The 14,187-nt window shown below is 58.4% G+C and overlaps 1 protein-coding gene across 1 annotated transcript in view; it reads right to left on the reverse strand.

Moving 5' to 3' along the window:
• Positions 1-10,580, reverse strand: part of AATK (apoptosis associated tyrosine kinase) — a 35,571-nt gene extending 24,991 nt beyond the window's left edge. The window contains exon 1 of the mRNA XM_053570483.1: positions 10,419-10,580. Coding sequence (XP_053426458.1) covers positions 10,419-10,473 — 55 coding nt within the window. The 5' untranslated portion in view covers positions 10,474-10,580. The remainder of the gene's footprint in view (positions 1-10,418) is intronic.
• Positions 10,581-14,187: the final 3,607 nt, after the last annotated feature.

The raw sequence follows: 14,187 nt of genomic DNA on the forward strand, positions 1-14,187 counted from the left end.
CCCAGGGCAGCCCAGGCCCAGCTCTAGTCTTGCCCTTCCCTGACCCTTCACTCAAATCCCCAAGGTGAGGTAGAAAGACAGGACCTGTGTCCCAGAAATCAAAGGACAGACATTGGTGGCTGAGATCAAGCACAACTTGTCCCTGTAGCAAGGCTGCCTGGGGCTGGGAGCTCACATGTCACCCGTGCACCAGAGGGCAGTGGGCTCCAGACCCCACAGACCCAGCTCCCTCAGAGCCCAGCTTCCCCCCTGGGTGGTCACTTGGGCCCAGCTCCCTGGAACAAAGGCTGTGTCCTAGGGACACCCCCCACCCCAAGAGCAAGGACTGCTCCAGGAGACAATGTGAAGGGCTTTGGATAATAATCTCAAAAGACACAGTCCGGACGCTATAATCTCCAATGCTGAAAGCCCTAAAGAAGTCTAAATCCCCACAGTAACTGAGATAACGCCGGAAAGGCTATGTTAACCACTGTGATAAAAATGTGTCAAATGGTTTATGAAGTGAGTGTATGATGCCCCATAATCATATCATTGTATACAGTTATGATTTAATAAAAAAAATTAAAAAAATAAAATAAAATAAAATAAAATAAATAAAAAAGTGTTCAATACCAAAAAAAAAAAAAAAAAAAAAAAGAAGTCTAAATCCCTAGAGTCTAAAATCCCAAAAATCCCAGTCACGGGATGGCAGCATCATGTTCACAGAAATGCTACCATGCTGTCGCTGTCACTTGGAGATTAAGAATGGTCTAAGGGGGCGGTGTCTGTAACTCAGTGGGTAGGGCGCTGGCTACATACACGGAGGCTGGTGGGTTTGAACCCGGCCCGGGCCTGCTAAGCGACAATGACAACTGCAACAAAAAAATAGCTGGGGCGGGTGTCAGTAGTCCCACTACTTGGGAGGCTGAGGCAAGAGAATCGCTTAAGCCCAAGAGTTTGAGGTTGCTGTGAGCTGTGATGTCACAGCATTCTACTTAGGGTGACATAGTGAGACTCTGTCTCAAAAAAAAAAAAAAAAAGAACGGTCTAAGGCAGTGGTTCTTGACCTTCCTAATGCCGCAGCCCTTTAACACAGTTGAGAACTGCTGGTCTAAGGAGACATGGGTCAGTGGCAGGTGAACAAGGCATGGACTTAATTTTAGATGTCCACTCGACCACAGAAAAAGTGAAAACACGGACAGAAAATAGAAGAAACTCCCTCAGGGAACTATCCAATCACCTCCTCCTGCCCCTTCACACACATCACTGGGCAGCCTCATCAGAGAACAGAGAAAGAGTCCGACAAGCTCAGCGCCCTGTGAACCACAGGTACCTCCCACCCAAGGTTCCTCCAGGGCCACCGAGCACACCAAGTGGTCAGCTGTCTGAAGAGGACAACAGAATGCTCACAGCAACCACCCAGCAAGCGCAGAAAAGCCAGCTCAAGCTTCGCTGTGGCCGACGTGGGTCTCATTTCTGCCACATCTGTGGTCTGTGAGTGCAAGCGGGTTTCTGTGTAAACCACACAACACAGAGGTGAGGCACAAGACAAGAGAGTTAGCAGGGAATGGCCACGCCGTGCTTTTCAAACCACAGAAGAATTTCCAGAAGAGCGGCCTCACGCACAGCACGACTGCGAGCCTGTCCTCCGAGAGCTACGTCCCAAAGGAACAAAGCAGCTATTGGCGGTGACGCAAGGCCTCCAAATACGTTCAACAATCCTGTGACTCGGCCAGCTTTCCTGGACAGCAGTACCCATGACCCATCTCTCTGACACATTTTTTCATACCTCGTATTTTCTTCTGAGTTTGGTTTTTTGTTCTAACTGCAGCTCTACCCCACCCCACGCCCCGATTCCCACATGACAGATGGTGCCAGGCCATGCAGGACTCTGGGGAACGTTCTGGGCTGGACCCAGGCCCTTTGGGGGCACAGCCTCTCTCCCTGGTGCCCCTTGAGGCCCTGACCCCACTGGGCCTGGCCGCGCACCTCTGTTTTTTTTTTTTTTTTTGCTTTTGTTTTCTAGTTTTCTCCCCCACAATTTTAAATGGTCGGGATTACTTTTTACAATTTTCTATGCTGTATTTCATCCTTGCACCATTTCTGGTACTGGAGGTGCACATTGTGTTGAGACTTTCAGAGGGTTCTACTTCATTTCAGGCATTTTATTTTGCAAATCTGGCAAAGTGCAGTATCACAACACTGGCTTTGTGTGTACTGTGCATGTGTTTTAAAACGCTGAAACTTCCCAATAAATGACAAGATGCCCTTTTGTCCATCTGCATCTTCGAAAAACAAAATTTCTTGGGATCTGGGCTTTCTGGGAGAAGGCAGGTGTGGCGCTGGCCTAGCCAAGCTGCTAGGGTCACTGGCTGCGGCGTTTCCGACAACTGCAGCTACTAAGCGAGGGGAGTGTGACCACCAGCCACAGGGCTGTGCGTTTACACATCTCTCCCTTCTTATACATTTGACCTATTTCTTTAGGAATCCAGCTCGTCTGCTCACAACCGGTACTCACGGGCCATTGCCGCGCCTGCTATGATCATACCAATGCACCGTCACTGTTGCTTATTTTACTGTGTGAAGTGGCTTATGAGGTGTTTGTCACGTTTTCATGTTGCTCAAATAAATCCCCCTTTAAAAAGGTGAATACAGTTCTTTTAAAGAATCTTGTAAATTATTTTTTCCAGAATCATATTTTTGGGATTTCCATCATTCGGGGTTTTAGCATCTGAGCTGATGGCTGGGTACTGAGTATCTGCAGCAGCCACCCCTTCCGGGCTCTCTCTCACCTCTCACTGTCAGACAGACATGAGGTCGCTCTCCCCACCTGAGAAGCCAGGGTCAGGGCAGGGGTATGGCCAGGCCCAGCGAGTGAGGAGCTGGAGGAGCATTGGGGAGACAGGCTGTGCCCCCAAAGGGCCTGGAACCTTCTCCAGAGTCCTGCACGGCCTGGCACCATCCACCATGTGGGAATTGAGGTACGAGGTGGGGTAGGCTGTAGTTAGAAGACAGTTACCCCCTCCAAGACAGAAAAACTCTAGTGTCCGTGGCTAAGGAGAGGCACCACCATTCACCAAGTAAGGTGTGACCCTAAAGACACAAACCCAGGACACGGTGGGGTCCACAGGGCTCATGGCCAGATGTACCTTGTCATCATGAGCTGAGGGGGGACTTGGGTAGGACAGGCGACCCTCACCCAAGCACACCCATGTGCACACACTCATACCCACAGGGAGACGCCAGATGTGTTCAGATGCACACGCATGGGCACACTCATATGTGCTCACACGCGCACCCAGTAGAGGCACGTGCTTTCCTTCTGCCCCCTCCCCTAGTTATGGGACCAGTGTCCACTCCCTGCTGCAGGAACCCCAGAGTCCCTCTGCGCTCTCACCCAGGATCCCAAAGTCTGTCTGCTCTGCCCCTCAACCAGCCACCACTGGAATCAAAACACAATTGTCCAGCACAGCCCAGGGACAGAGGCAATTCCGCCACTGGGCCCTCACAGTGACTCAGAACAAAGTCCAGCCTGGTCTCCATCAGTACCTGGGCACTGCAGAGCCCACCCAAGGCCACATGGGGGGGTAGGGTGGGTGCCCAGGATGGCAGCTAAGTTGCTCCTGAGGGACAACAGCCCAGGTGGCTCAGGGGTCTGGCAAGGATGCTGTGACATGGGGCCCATCTCTCTGTTCTTGGCCTCTCCCTGCATGGCACACACCATCTGTCCCTTCTCCTTGACCCAGCCCACCCTCCTGGAGGCTTCCCCCTCATTCACCACAGGACTAGCCCTGACACCACCCTACATCAGGTCGGCCCTGAGGGACTGCCTAGACAAATGAGTCCTTCACAAAGGTGTGGGCTAGGGAGAGGTGGAGGGCCACTGGGCTCAGGCTCACTAAAGAGGAAGTTGCCAAGTCCACAGCCAGACCAGTCAGGCATCAAGGGATGTGCCTGGCCACAGTGACTTCCAGACAGGACCTGCAGGCTGCCTGTCATAGGAAAGGAGATAGCAGAGTCTGACGTGCCCATCCTGGCTCCAGCCTTGCCCAGACTATGGGCTGAGAGCCGTGGGGGAGCCAGGCCCCGGGCCAGGCGTGGCCTGTGTATCAGTCCCAAGTCTCGGCAAGATCACTCCTCTTGGTCATTCATCCCCAGGGACTAGGACCTGCCCCTTGGAAGTGCCTGCCTCCTGCCCAGAATTCCAGGCACTGCCCTCCAGGTAAGCAAATGCTGAAGAATCACCTCCCTGGGTGCAAATCCCCCCACCGTGGTCCATCTCAGGATGGCAGGAGAGGCTAAATCGGCTCTGGGAGCCAGAGACACTCCATACACCCTGGTGACATGCCCCAGGTGACCAAAATGGAAAGAAGTGAAGTGAGGAGTTAGTTCACAGACTCAAGCCCAGAGAGGCCCCCATGTGGAGCCCAGGCACACTGCCCATAGCCACTGGCCACGAGGCTCTGTGGGGCTGGAAAATGCGGCCAAGTCAGGAGGCCTCCCTGCTGGGAAGTAAGACCACCATGGAGTGGACTCATAAAGACAGACGCACTCACTCCTGGGGACAGCCCCCAAGACAGCCCCACCACCCAGGAAGTCTGAGCCCTGGGAGCCCCACTACTGGTTTACAGCTGCCCATCAAAAGCCCAAAGACTGGGCAGCACCTGTGGCTCAAAGGGGTAGGGCACCAGCCCCATATGCCAGAGGTGGCAGGTTCTATACCCAGCCCCGGCAAAAAACTGCAAAAAAAAAAAAAAAGCCCAAGGACTGTGGGGTACTGTCCAGACAAGGCCACTCTGGAGACTGGGAGCAGATTCACGGTTGCCACAGCTGGTGATGGGGAATGGGGATGACAGCGAATGGGGGTGGGGCTTTTATTAGAGGGGTAAAAATGTTTCAAAGTTGATCATGGTGATAGTTGCACAGCTCTGAGAATATACTAAAAACCACCCTAGTGGGCCAGTTGTTGCTGTGTGGCGTGCATCTCATTAAGGGGGACGTGACGGATGCTCAGGGCAGTGGTTCGAGGAACAACCTGAGTTGGACCCAGCACAGAGCTGCCTGCCACGGAGCAGAAGGACGTACTGGGGGGACATCATGGAGGGTTAGGGAGACGGAGAGACGGCACCATGCAAACCTCAGATGTGAGCCCGGGCAGGCTGGAGGCTCCAGTGCAGCTGCCCCAGGCCAGGACAGGGTGGGGCAGCAAGGGTTTTGGTGGCTGGGAACACTGGGTACAGGTGAGCCCAGCCGGGGAAAGTTCGTCAAGCACTGTTCTGTCCCTTTTCTCCAAAGAGATTCAAGGAAATCCACGTGGGCCCCACAGCAGAGCTCAACTGCACCAGGCAGCAAACATGGACAGGAATGCATCAGTTACCTTGCCCGTCAACAGAGTGCCCAGCTGCCCTAGGAGGGAAGGGCCACACAAGCAGACCTGGCCAGGGGGCCCTACTGTGCCCTGGGCCCTGTGGGGGACTTAGAGGGCAGCATCCTTGACCCTATTCCATGTTGGCCTCAAGCCTAGCCTCGGGACAAAGGATCTGGGACCCAGCGGGTGGCCTAGGGCCAGCTGGTCAGGGCTGCCAAGCACCCTGTGCCCAAGCTCTCAACAAGGAAGGGCCTCCCTGAGGCCCAGGAAGGTGGAGCCGGGTCCCTTTCCTTAATGGGGAGGAGAAGGAGGCACCACCACCAGGGGTGAGGCCAGGCCAGGCCAGGCCACACCTACTGTGAGTGGTGCCTGGAGGCTCTCCTGGCCCTCCAATTCAGGTGAGCATCCTGCTGCCTCACCCCTTGACCATGCGTGGGCTGCCCTGAATCGCCCTGGCAGAAGCCCTGCCCATTTGGCATGGCCACCACCTCTGGTGGGAGCAGAGGCCTCCTAACCACAGCCCCGGACTCCCACCCCGGGGCTGGCAGTGGCAGAGGGGCTTGCATCCTCCCAGAAACCCCCACGTACCGGCTCTGGGTGGCTGCTCCCACGTGGCTCTAACTGTGGCTCTAATTCCAGAGTGACCCTCAGGACCCCTCCCACCTTGAGACCCTCCCCAGCCTCTTAACTCCAGGCCCTGCCTTGGGACTCGGCATGGACGCCGCCCAGAGAGGAGGCCTGGGAACTGGCTCAGCCCTCACTGCCCTCATTTCCTCCGCCACTTCCTCCGCTGGGGGCAGGGAGGCTGCAGCCGCCTGTCCTACTGGTGCTAGTTCCTCTGGCCAGGGGCCAGGCCCGGAGGGGCCCAGACTCCCAGGCCCTGGCACTGTGGCCTGTGGGGAGGGGCCACAGGGATAATTCCACATGGATCCATGCCACCTGGGGACAGGGCAGCAGGCCCAGTAGAAAGCAGGTTGGGGGTCACACAGAGGTTCACATCAGGATCCCACCTAGGGGGTGGCCGAGTTGCTTCCTGCTGTCCCCATGTTTAGACACACCACAGGGCAAGTGATCTGGCAGTGCACCAGGGAAGTTCCATGAGCAAGAGATGGTAGCTGGGTGACAACAGGCCCACCCAGCACAGCCAAGCAGACCCAGGGTGAGCTGTGGACTCCTCCGCCCCTGCACAGGTGCTGCAGAGTACAGAGTACCCCTCTGGAGGCTCTGAGGGTCCTTCCTGCCTCTTCCAAGTGCTCCTTGGCCTGTGGCTGCATCACCCCATCTTCTGCCTCCATCACCACATGGCCTCCTTCCTGCGTCTGCCACAAGGACTCCCTGAAAAGTCTGACCTCATCTTGACTCGACTGCATCTGCAAAGACCCTGAATCCAAGTGAGGGCCCTTTCTGAGGGTCTGGAGAAGGGTAGAGGCCCCAGGGAGCCCCTGGAGCCAAGGAATGTGGGATACAGGGAGGATCCCAGCGGACGGAGGCTGGTGCTCCCCAGGTCACACAGCTGCAGGCGGCGAGAAAGGAAGGTTTGCAGCCTCACGGCCGTCCTGGGCCTACCACAATGAGTCCTGGCTCCCTCAGGGACCTCCCAGAGTGGACACTGCCCAGCCCCATGGCAGAGGCAAAACAGACACATGTCCATGGTCACACAGCAGGGCTGGCCCAGGACACCACTGACCCAGGGATGACCTCTTCCATGGAGGGCTCAGAGTTGGGAACTAGGTGGCAGCAGGTATGATGGGGATTCTCTACCCCTAAAATGCAGAGATGCCGAGTGGACCTTCCCACATGGTCACACGACACAGCAGCCACGGGTCTACCCACCCAGCTCTGGGAACAGGGATGGGTGGCTGCAGACCTGGCCCACAAGCAGGGCTGCTCACTGCCGCACACCCCCAGCTCAGGCCAGTCCTTGGGTCACTGGACTGTCCACCGAGGGGAGGGCACAGCCTGGCCTCCAGGAGATGGCAGGACGCTCTGTCTCCTCAACCTCTCTTGCCAGGTGCACACACCCAAGCTGGCACCCCTCTCCAGCAAGGCCACCGCCTACCTGGTCTTCTGAACTAAACTTTCTCAAGAATCTGCCTCAGCCTGCCCACCTGTCTCCTACGGGTCTCAGTGGGGACAAATGTGGGGACAGATCCACCCTCTCAGGGTGTCCAGACTAAGTGAGTTGGCACTGCCAGGCACAGGCCCCTCCCCTGGGATACCTCAAGGTGCCCCCACCCCGCCAACCCCTCAGTGATTCCCACCTCATAGATTAGGACACCGAGGCACAGGGAGGTCTCATGAGTAACCCCCAACTCCTGATGGTGAGAGCGCCCCCCTCAAGAGGCTGAGGGCTCTGGGCCTGCAGCCTAGGACAGCTCCAGGCTATAGATCATGACTGTGTCTTCTGGGTACCTCCTGAGGTCCCTCTGCCTACATCTGGCTGAACTGAGGCCGGCGAAGATGAGAAATAAGGTCGGCCCCTGCCTTGGAGCACTCTGGTGGGAACAGTGACACCCCCCCCCCCTTGTGGCCATGCTACCCTTCCCTCCCAGCCTGGCCCAGCTCCCCTGTGTCCCCTAGGGCTCCCTGTCACCCTCACTTCTTGGCATCTATGTCCTGTTCACTTAGTCTCCCAGGGGGAGGTTTCACCTGCACAGAGCTGCTCTCAGAGAGGTTGGGTGATTGACTGAGGATCACACAGGGCACAGGCTGCAGGGCTGTGGCTGCCAAGGAACCCCCAGGGGCCACCCGGGTCCTGGGTACCAGGGAGCCTCAGGGGGACCTCAGAGAAGCCAGCCCTTCCAGATTCTGGCCCATGACACACAGGAGGTCCAGGGCCTGGGCCTGGCCCCCTCCACCCTATCCTGTCTGTATTTGACCAGGGATATGTGGCGTGGGCCCAGGCAGCCCCCAGCATATGCCCAGGCCTCTGCCTGTTCGCTGTCTGCTATGCCACCACCCGTGCTGTCACCTCTGCAGGGATCACACTGCATCCTGTTCTGGACGAAGAGCTGCCCCAGGCATGCAGTGTGGCTTGGTGGATGTCAGGACCTTCTGCCCAGGTATCTGGTGCTACTGTGGAGCAACCAGATAAACAAACTGTCATGGTCACAAACGTGAGTCCCCCACTGAGCATTTTGGCAGAGCCCCACAGGACCCCCCAGACCCTCCAGTCTGTGGAAGGAGCCAGCAAGCCACTGTGGCCTCAGGAAGTCTCAGGAGACCAGGGTCTCCATCCACATACCAGCCTCTGAACTAGCAGTCTGGGTACTGAACACCAACTACCCAAGAACTTACCCCCTCCTATGGACACTGGAGGGCCATTTTACAGACAGGAAAACTGAAGGCAGAAGAACCTCAGTGGGGTGGGGGGAGGCAGAGGGCTCCTCCCCAACCCCATGCAGGATCTGATGCAGAGCCCTGCAGACCCAGCCCCTTCCCAGGAGGATGGTCCTCTTCCTCACCACCCTCACCACCACCAGGGCACCCCTTCTGGCAGGCGGGACACGGAGCCTATCAGGTGCCCACAGCTCTGGCTGAAGAGTCCTACCCCCATCAGCTTCTTTCCCTCTTAAGTCATTAAACCGACACATTATAATCACGCTGACCGAAACTGTTCTCTGCTTCCCTAAGGTGAGGGAAGGGGCCTCTCCTGCCCCTAACACTCCCGCCATAGGAGGGGGTGACCATGCCCTGCAGAGCAAGCCCGGGCCCAGCAGACAGCGCAAAAGGCAAGGTGCAGGTGGAGGGCTGCCTCCATCCTGGGTCAGCCACTCCCCTCCTTCCAACAGCTCCAAGGCCACCACCCAGAGATGGGACCCTGGCAGAAAGGATCTCTTACACTGTACAATCCTGGGCATGGGAAGCCATGGCCCCCTGAGTGCCGACCCTCAACCATCTGGACAGCTGTCCCTAATAGTCACCTAGGTCTGGGGATGCTCAGCAAGGTCCCTTCCACTCCCTGCCCTTGGGCCTGGCCCATCTCTGCTGCTGAGCTCTGGGCATTTGCTCACCCATGACACTGTGATCTCTGAGCCTGGAGGGTCACCCTGGGAAGTCATTCTCCCGAGCCACACTCACAGCCATAAGCCCAGCAGACAGCCGTCCCATCAGCTCCCCTCCCCCAAGAACAAATGCCTTCAGACTGAGCTCTGCCCAGGGGACCCTGGCGTCACTGCAACGCACACGCACTGGGCCTGGAGCCAGGGAGGGAGACCCAGGAGGGCTGTCACATGCCAGCATGCTTTGTTTAGGCGGGACCCGGCTTTGCAGAGCCCCAGTGACATGTGGGTGGGCCAAGGCCCCAGGGTCGGGGTGCATCTCCCACCCCGGCCATGTAGGGGCCAGATCTAGAGAGACAGGCAGGAAGGCCCATGCCTCCTGGTGCCAGATGCAGCCTCCAGCTGTCCCCGGCCTCCTCTGCCCATCCCTGCTGCCCAGAGCAGCCAGGATGCCAGGCAGCCTCGGGTAAACATGCCATGGTGCGCTGGCCATGGGGCTTCATGGCCTGGTCTCGGGCCCCCTGCCACCTATTGGCAACGCCATTTCAGCCTCCTCCACTGTCTAGGAGTCTGGGTACCACCAAGGCCCATCTGTGTGGAGCCTGCCCAGTGGGCTCTGTCCTGTGGCCAGGCCACTGCTCCCACCTCCCCACACAGCCCTGGGTAGCTGGGCATGACTTCGGAACCGGGGCCAGCCTCCCGCAATAAGGCTGTGGACCAGCAAGAGGCCAAGGCAGGCAGGAGCCCCCACCAGCTGACACCCCACAGCACCCCAAGGGCCCTCAGTCCTGGCGACATCCTTTCCAGCCAGCGGTCCGGAAAGCGCAGGCCCTCCGTGCCCCAGTTACCTGTCCCGGAAGGCATCCACGGAACTAAGGGGCCGAGCAATGCCAGCCAGCAGCTGGGGAGGCCGCAGCGCGCCCGGTCCGGAGCAGATCGGGCCGCTAGGGGGTCCCGGTGCCCGCGCCTCCCGCGCCGGCTGGGGGCGGGGAGCCGATTTCCCCGCAAAGCGGCGCTGGCACCGCGCGCTGGGCGGCGGCAGGTGGGGGCGGCGGGGCCGTAGCACTCACCAGGGTCGAAATGCGAGCTGAAGGCGAAGCTGGGGTTGAAGAAGGACGACGACATGGCCGGGCCAGCGCGGCGGGCGTCCCGGGCGGGCGCAGGGCTCAGGACGCCCGCGGCCTGGCCGGCACCGCCGCCTCCCCCGCGGCCGCCGCAGGTGCGACCGGCCCGCGCCCAGGCCACAGCCGCAGCCGCAGCGCCGCGGCCGCGCCGGCGGGGAGGGGGGCGGCGGGCGCGGCGCCGGCTGCTGCAGCCCAAGGGCGGCGGGAGCGCGCGCGGGGGAGCTGGGGGGACCTGTGGGCTATGGGGGCTGTGACAGGGAAAAGGGGGCCATGGAGGTGGGGCGAACAGTGGCGTGCTGGGGGTGGACAGAGGCACAGGGTGGGGGGACGGAGGTGGGGGCAGCACGGAGCGGGGCGTGCTGGGAGGCAAGTAGATGCACCAAGACGCGTGGGGGCACCTGGCAGCACAGGCAGGTCTCGCGGGGCTGCGCGCCACTCAGGTTCGGCGTGGCGGGTCCCGCCACCCCCTGCCCTTTGGGCGGCACCTGGGCTGGCGAGTGGCGGGGTCTGTTTTTGCACACACTGCCTGTGCCTGAGACTTGACAACCCCGGTGAGAGAATTAGCTGCCCCCACCCAGAATGAGCAGAGCCAGAGGCTTAAGGCACTGAGGGACCGTCCCTCCTTCCCACTGCCCCTCCCTCCAGCGCCATCTTGCAGTCATGTCACTGTGAGCAGGGCAGAATGGGTGGGGGCGCCCTTGCCAGGCCTGCTGGGAGTGGGGAGAGTTAAAATGTAGTGGAGAGGTACAGAGTTGAGTTTGATGTACCTTCATTCATTCATTCCCTTGTGCTTGGGCCAGATGGCAAAGCCCTTTGCAGGCCCAGCTGTAGGGCAGGGGCGTTGCAGGAACGGGTGGAGGGGGTGCCTATCTCCAGCAGGGCACTGAATACTTTAGGGAGAACACAGGACCTGTTTGTGGAGGCATCTGCAGGGACAGGGACAGAGTGCCCGGGGCCTTAGAGTTGGAGAGTTCACAAAGACCTTCTCCTTTTCCTAAGGTGGACTCTTGTGTAGAAATTCCACCCTATGTGGGCTAGAGATCCCCACGCTGTCCCCAAAGACTTTAGGAGTCCCTTGGTTGAGCATCCGGATCCCAGCCCCCTTGGTCTGTGGAAGACAGGGTATCCAGAGCCTTCTACTGGCCCTGCTGTCTGGCTGGGACTTGAGGAGCTTTGCTACGGAGGATGAAGGGGCTGCATGGATGGAATGGCCTTAGAGGGTGTCAAAAGGATTGGCCCTCCTCGTCCAACCTGTGCCTTCTGGGAGCCGGGGCTGGCAAGGGTGGGTAGCACAGGCAAGAATGGGCTGGTGAGGTGGCCCCTCCTGGCAGAGAGGGCTGTGACCCAGGAGAGCACCAAGTGAGAGGGACAGAGGGTAGGCCCAGGGGGCAGGGTTCCCAGCTCTGGGCCCACTGCCCGGGCCACCCTGCCTCCCTTCCCAGCCCATGAGGCAAAGCCAAGCCCAGCACTGTCCAGCACCATCCAGAGGGCTCCACTTCCACTCACCCTGGAAGGTGCCCAGACACCTGGGCCCGGGCTGGGGAGATGATCAGTGGCCTTAAGTTGAACTGGCTTGGGGGTGGGAGAGCCTCTGTCCAGATCTTCTGGGCCCACAGTGACCTGCCTCAGTGACCTAGGTCCGAAGACAGCATGTTGTCAGGAAGGCTCAGCCGTGTGTCCTCAGGTTCCAGTGCACACATGTCTGCACACACACGGCCGGGCTCAGCTCAGGGGCTTTCATGTTGGCGGGGCCTCCTGGAGGGTCCAGCCAGGGCAGGGATGCCTCCAAGGCCCCAGGCCCAGCACTCCCACCCCATTCAAGCTGAGCAATGCCTTTCTCCCAGGGGCATGGACCCCTGACCACCCTGGCTTAGAGGCCCCTCCACCATTAGTCTGTCCCTTTGTTCAGCACTTCGCATTCCAGGGCTGGCCTTGAAGCAGCACTTACTGCTCACCTTGCTGTGAGGCAGAAGAACTGGGGTGCTGGGACTAAAGGACAGGGCCTGTCAGGGAGCTGTCTGCATGCTTCCTGGATTTGGGGGCAGGAACTGCGGTCCCTTCAAGGAATCAAAAGCCCAAGTCCTCTGGGTCAGCCCTGAGCTGGGCTCTGGGAGGGCAGAAAGAACCCTGAGGCTCAGGGCTGGTGACCTGCAGCTCAGGCCTCTGGGGACTCTCCAGGACCTCAGGGCCTGAGGACCCATCTCTTACCCCTGAGAGAAAGCAGCCTAAGACTCCAAGCTGCATGCCCTTGGTGGCATAGCCTGGCTGTCCAGGGTCTGAGGCAAAGGCAAGAAGATCAGTGGGTCCACAAGAACAGGGCAGGCATAAGAGATCTGACAATCCAGGGGTGGCCAATGAGTGCCAGCCCAAGGGTCCCCAAGTGCCAGCTTCTGCCCATCCTGGGACAGGATCAGTGTGCAACCCTAGGTAAGAGTTCCCTGAAGATGCAGCCTTCCCTGTCTCCTGACCTGGGGAAGGCACGGCCTGCCGGAGCCTGTGCTGGGGCCACACCTAACAGTGGCCAGAGCTGGGGTACCAGCCACTTGAGTGACCATGACCAGAGGGACACTGGCTGGTTGCAGTGTTATGCCACCCACAAAGACCAGCCTAGTGGAGACATGGCTTTCCAGCTTCTCTGCCCCATGATATGGAGTATACCCAGAGCCCTCAGAAATCACGGGCACAGGCAGGAGCATTGAGGCCCACGGTGTGGGGTCATGGAGGTGCCAGTGGTTGATGCTGGAGGGCACCAAGCCCTGCCTGCCCTGGTCAGGGATGGTGGAATAAGTTGACCCAAGGGACCCTGCCTGGTTGAGAGGCTATCTCTGGAGGGAAGTCCAATCCACAAGATAGAGGGGTGGAAGGCACTGCAGGGCCCAGGGTGCTGTGGAGGGGAGGTGGGGGCTGCACAGGGTGGGGGGATCTGGGGTGGAGAACTGGAGTGTGGGTCCCCCCAAAGCAGACCCTGTAATCCCGTCCGCCTCCAGACGAATGATAAAGTGAGATCTGCCCTCACAGTGCCACACCAACAGCCCACAAACAGGACTGAAGTTCTGACACTAAAACACAGTGATCCAGGAAAATGCCACACCAAGTGAAAGGAACCCTCCACAGAAGGCCACGGGACGTGTGGTCCTGTTTGTATGACGTGTCTAGAGCAGACAGGTCCATAGAGACAGAAAGTGAGTCCTGGCTGCCAGAAGTGGGGGCGGAGCATGTGGCGACCTCTTAACAGGGCACGGGGCTTGCTTCTAGCAATGAGAAGGCTCGGGAATTACCCGGAGGTGCTGACTGCACAACTTGTAAATATGCTAAAAACAACTAAATTGGGTTTAAACGGTGAATGTTATGGTATATGACATACATCTCAATAAAGCTCTTAAAAATGAGTCTAGGTGGGTGTGGTGGCTCATGCCTGCAGTCTCAGCACTCTGGGAGTCCACACAGGATAATTACTTGAGCTCAGGGGTTCTAGACCAGACTAAGAAAGAATGAGATCACATCGCTGCTAAAAATAGAAAAATTAGCCGGAGTGGTGGCAGGTTCCTGTAGTCCCAGTTACTCAGGAGGCCAAAGCAGGAGGATCCCTTAAGATCAGGAGTTGGAGGCTGTGGTGAGCTATGATGATGCCACGGCACTCTAGCCAGGGTGACAGAGTAAGACCGTGTTTCACAAAAAAAGAAAAAAAAAATGTAGTAATCAAGGTACCAGCAAT

The sequence above is a fragment of the Nycticebus coucang genome, chromosome 18 (genome assembly GCF_027406575.1).
Source record: "Nycticebus coucang isolate mNycCou1 chromosome 18, mNycCou1.pri, whole genome shotgun sequence".
Classification (NCBI taxonomy): domain Eukaryota; kingdom Metazoa; phylum Chordata; class Mammalia; order Primates; family Lorisidae; genus Nycticebus; species Nycticebus coucang.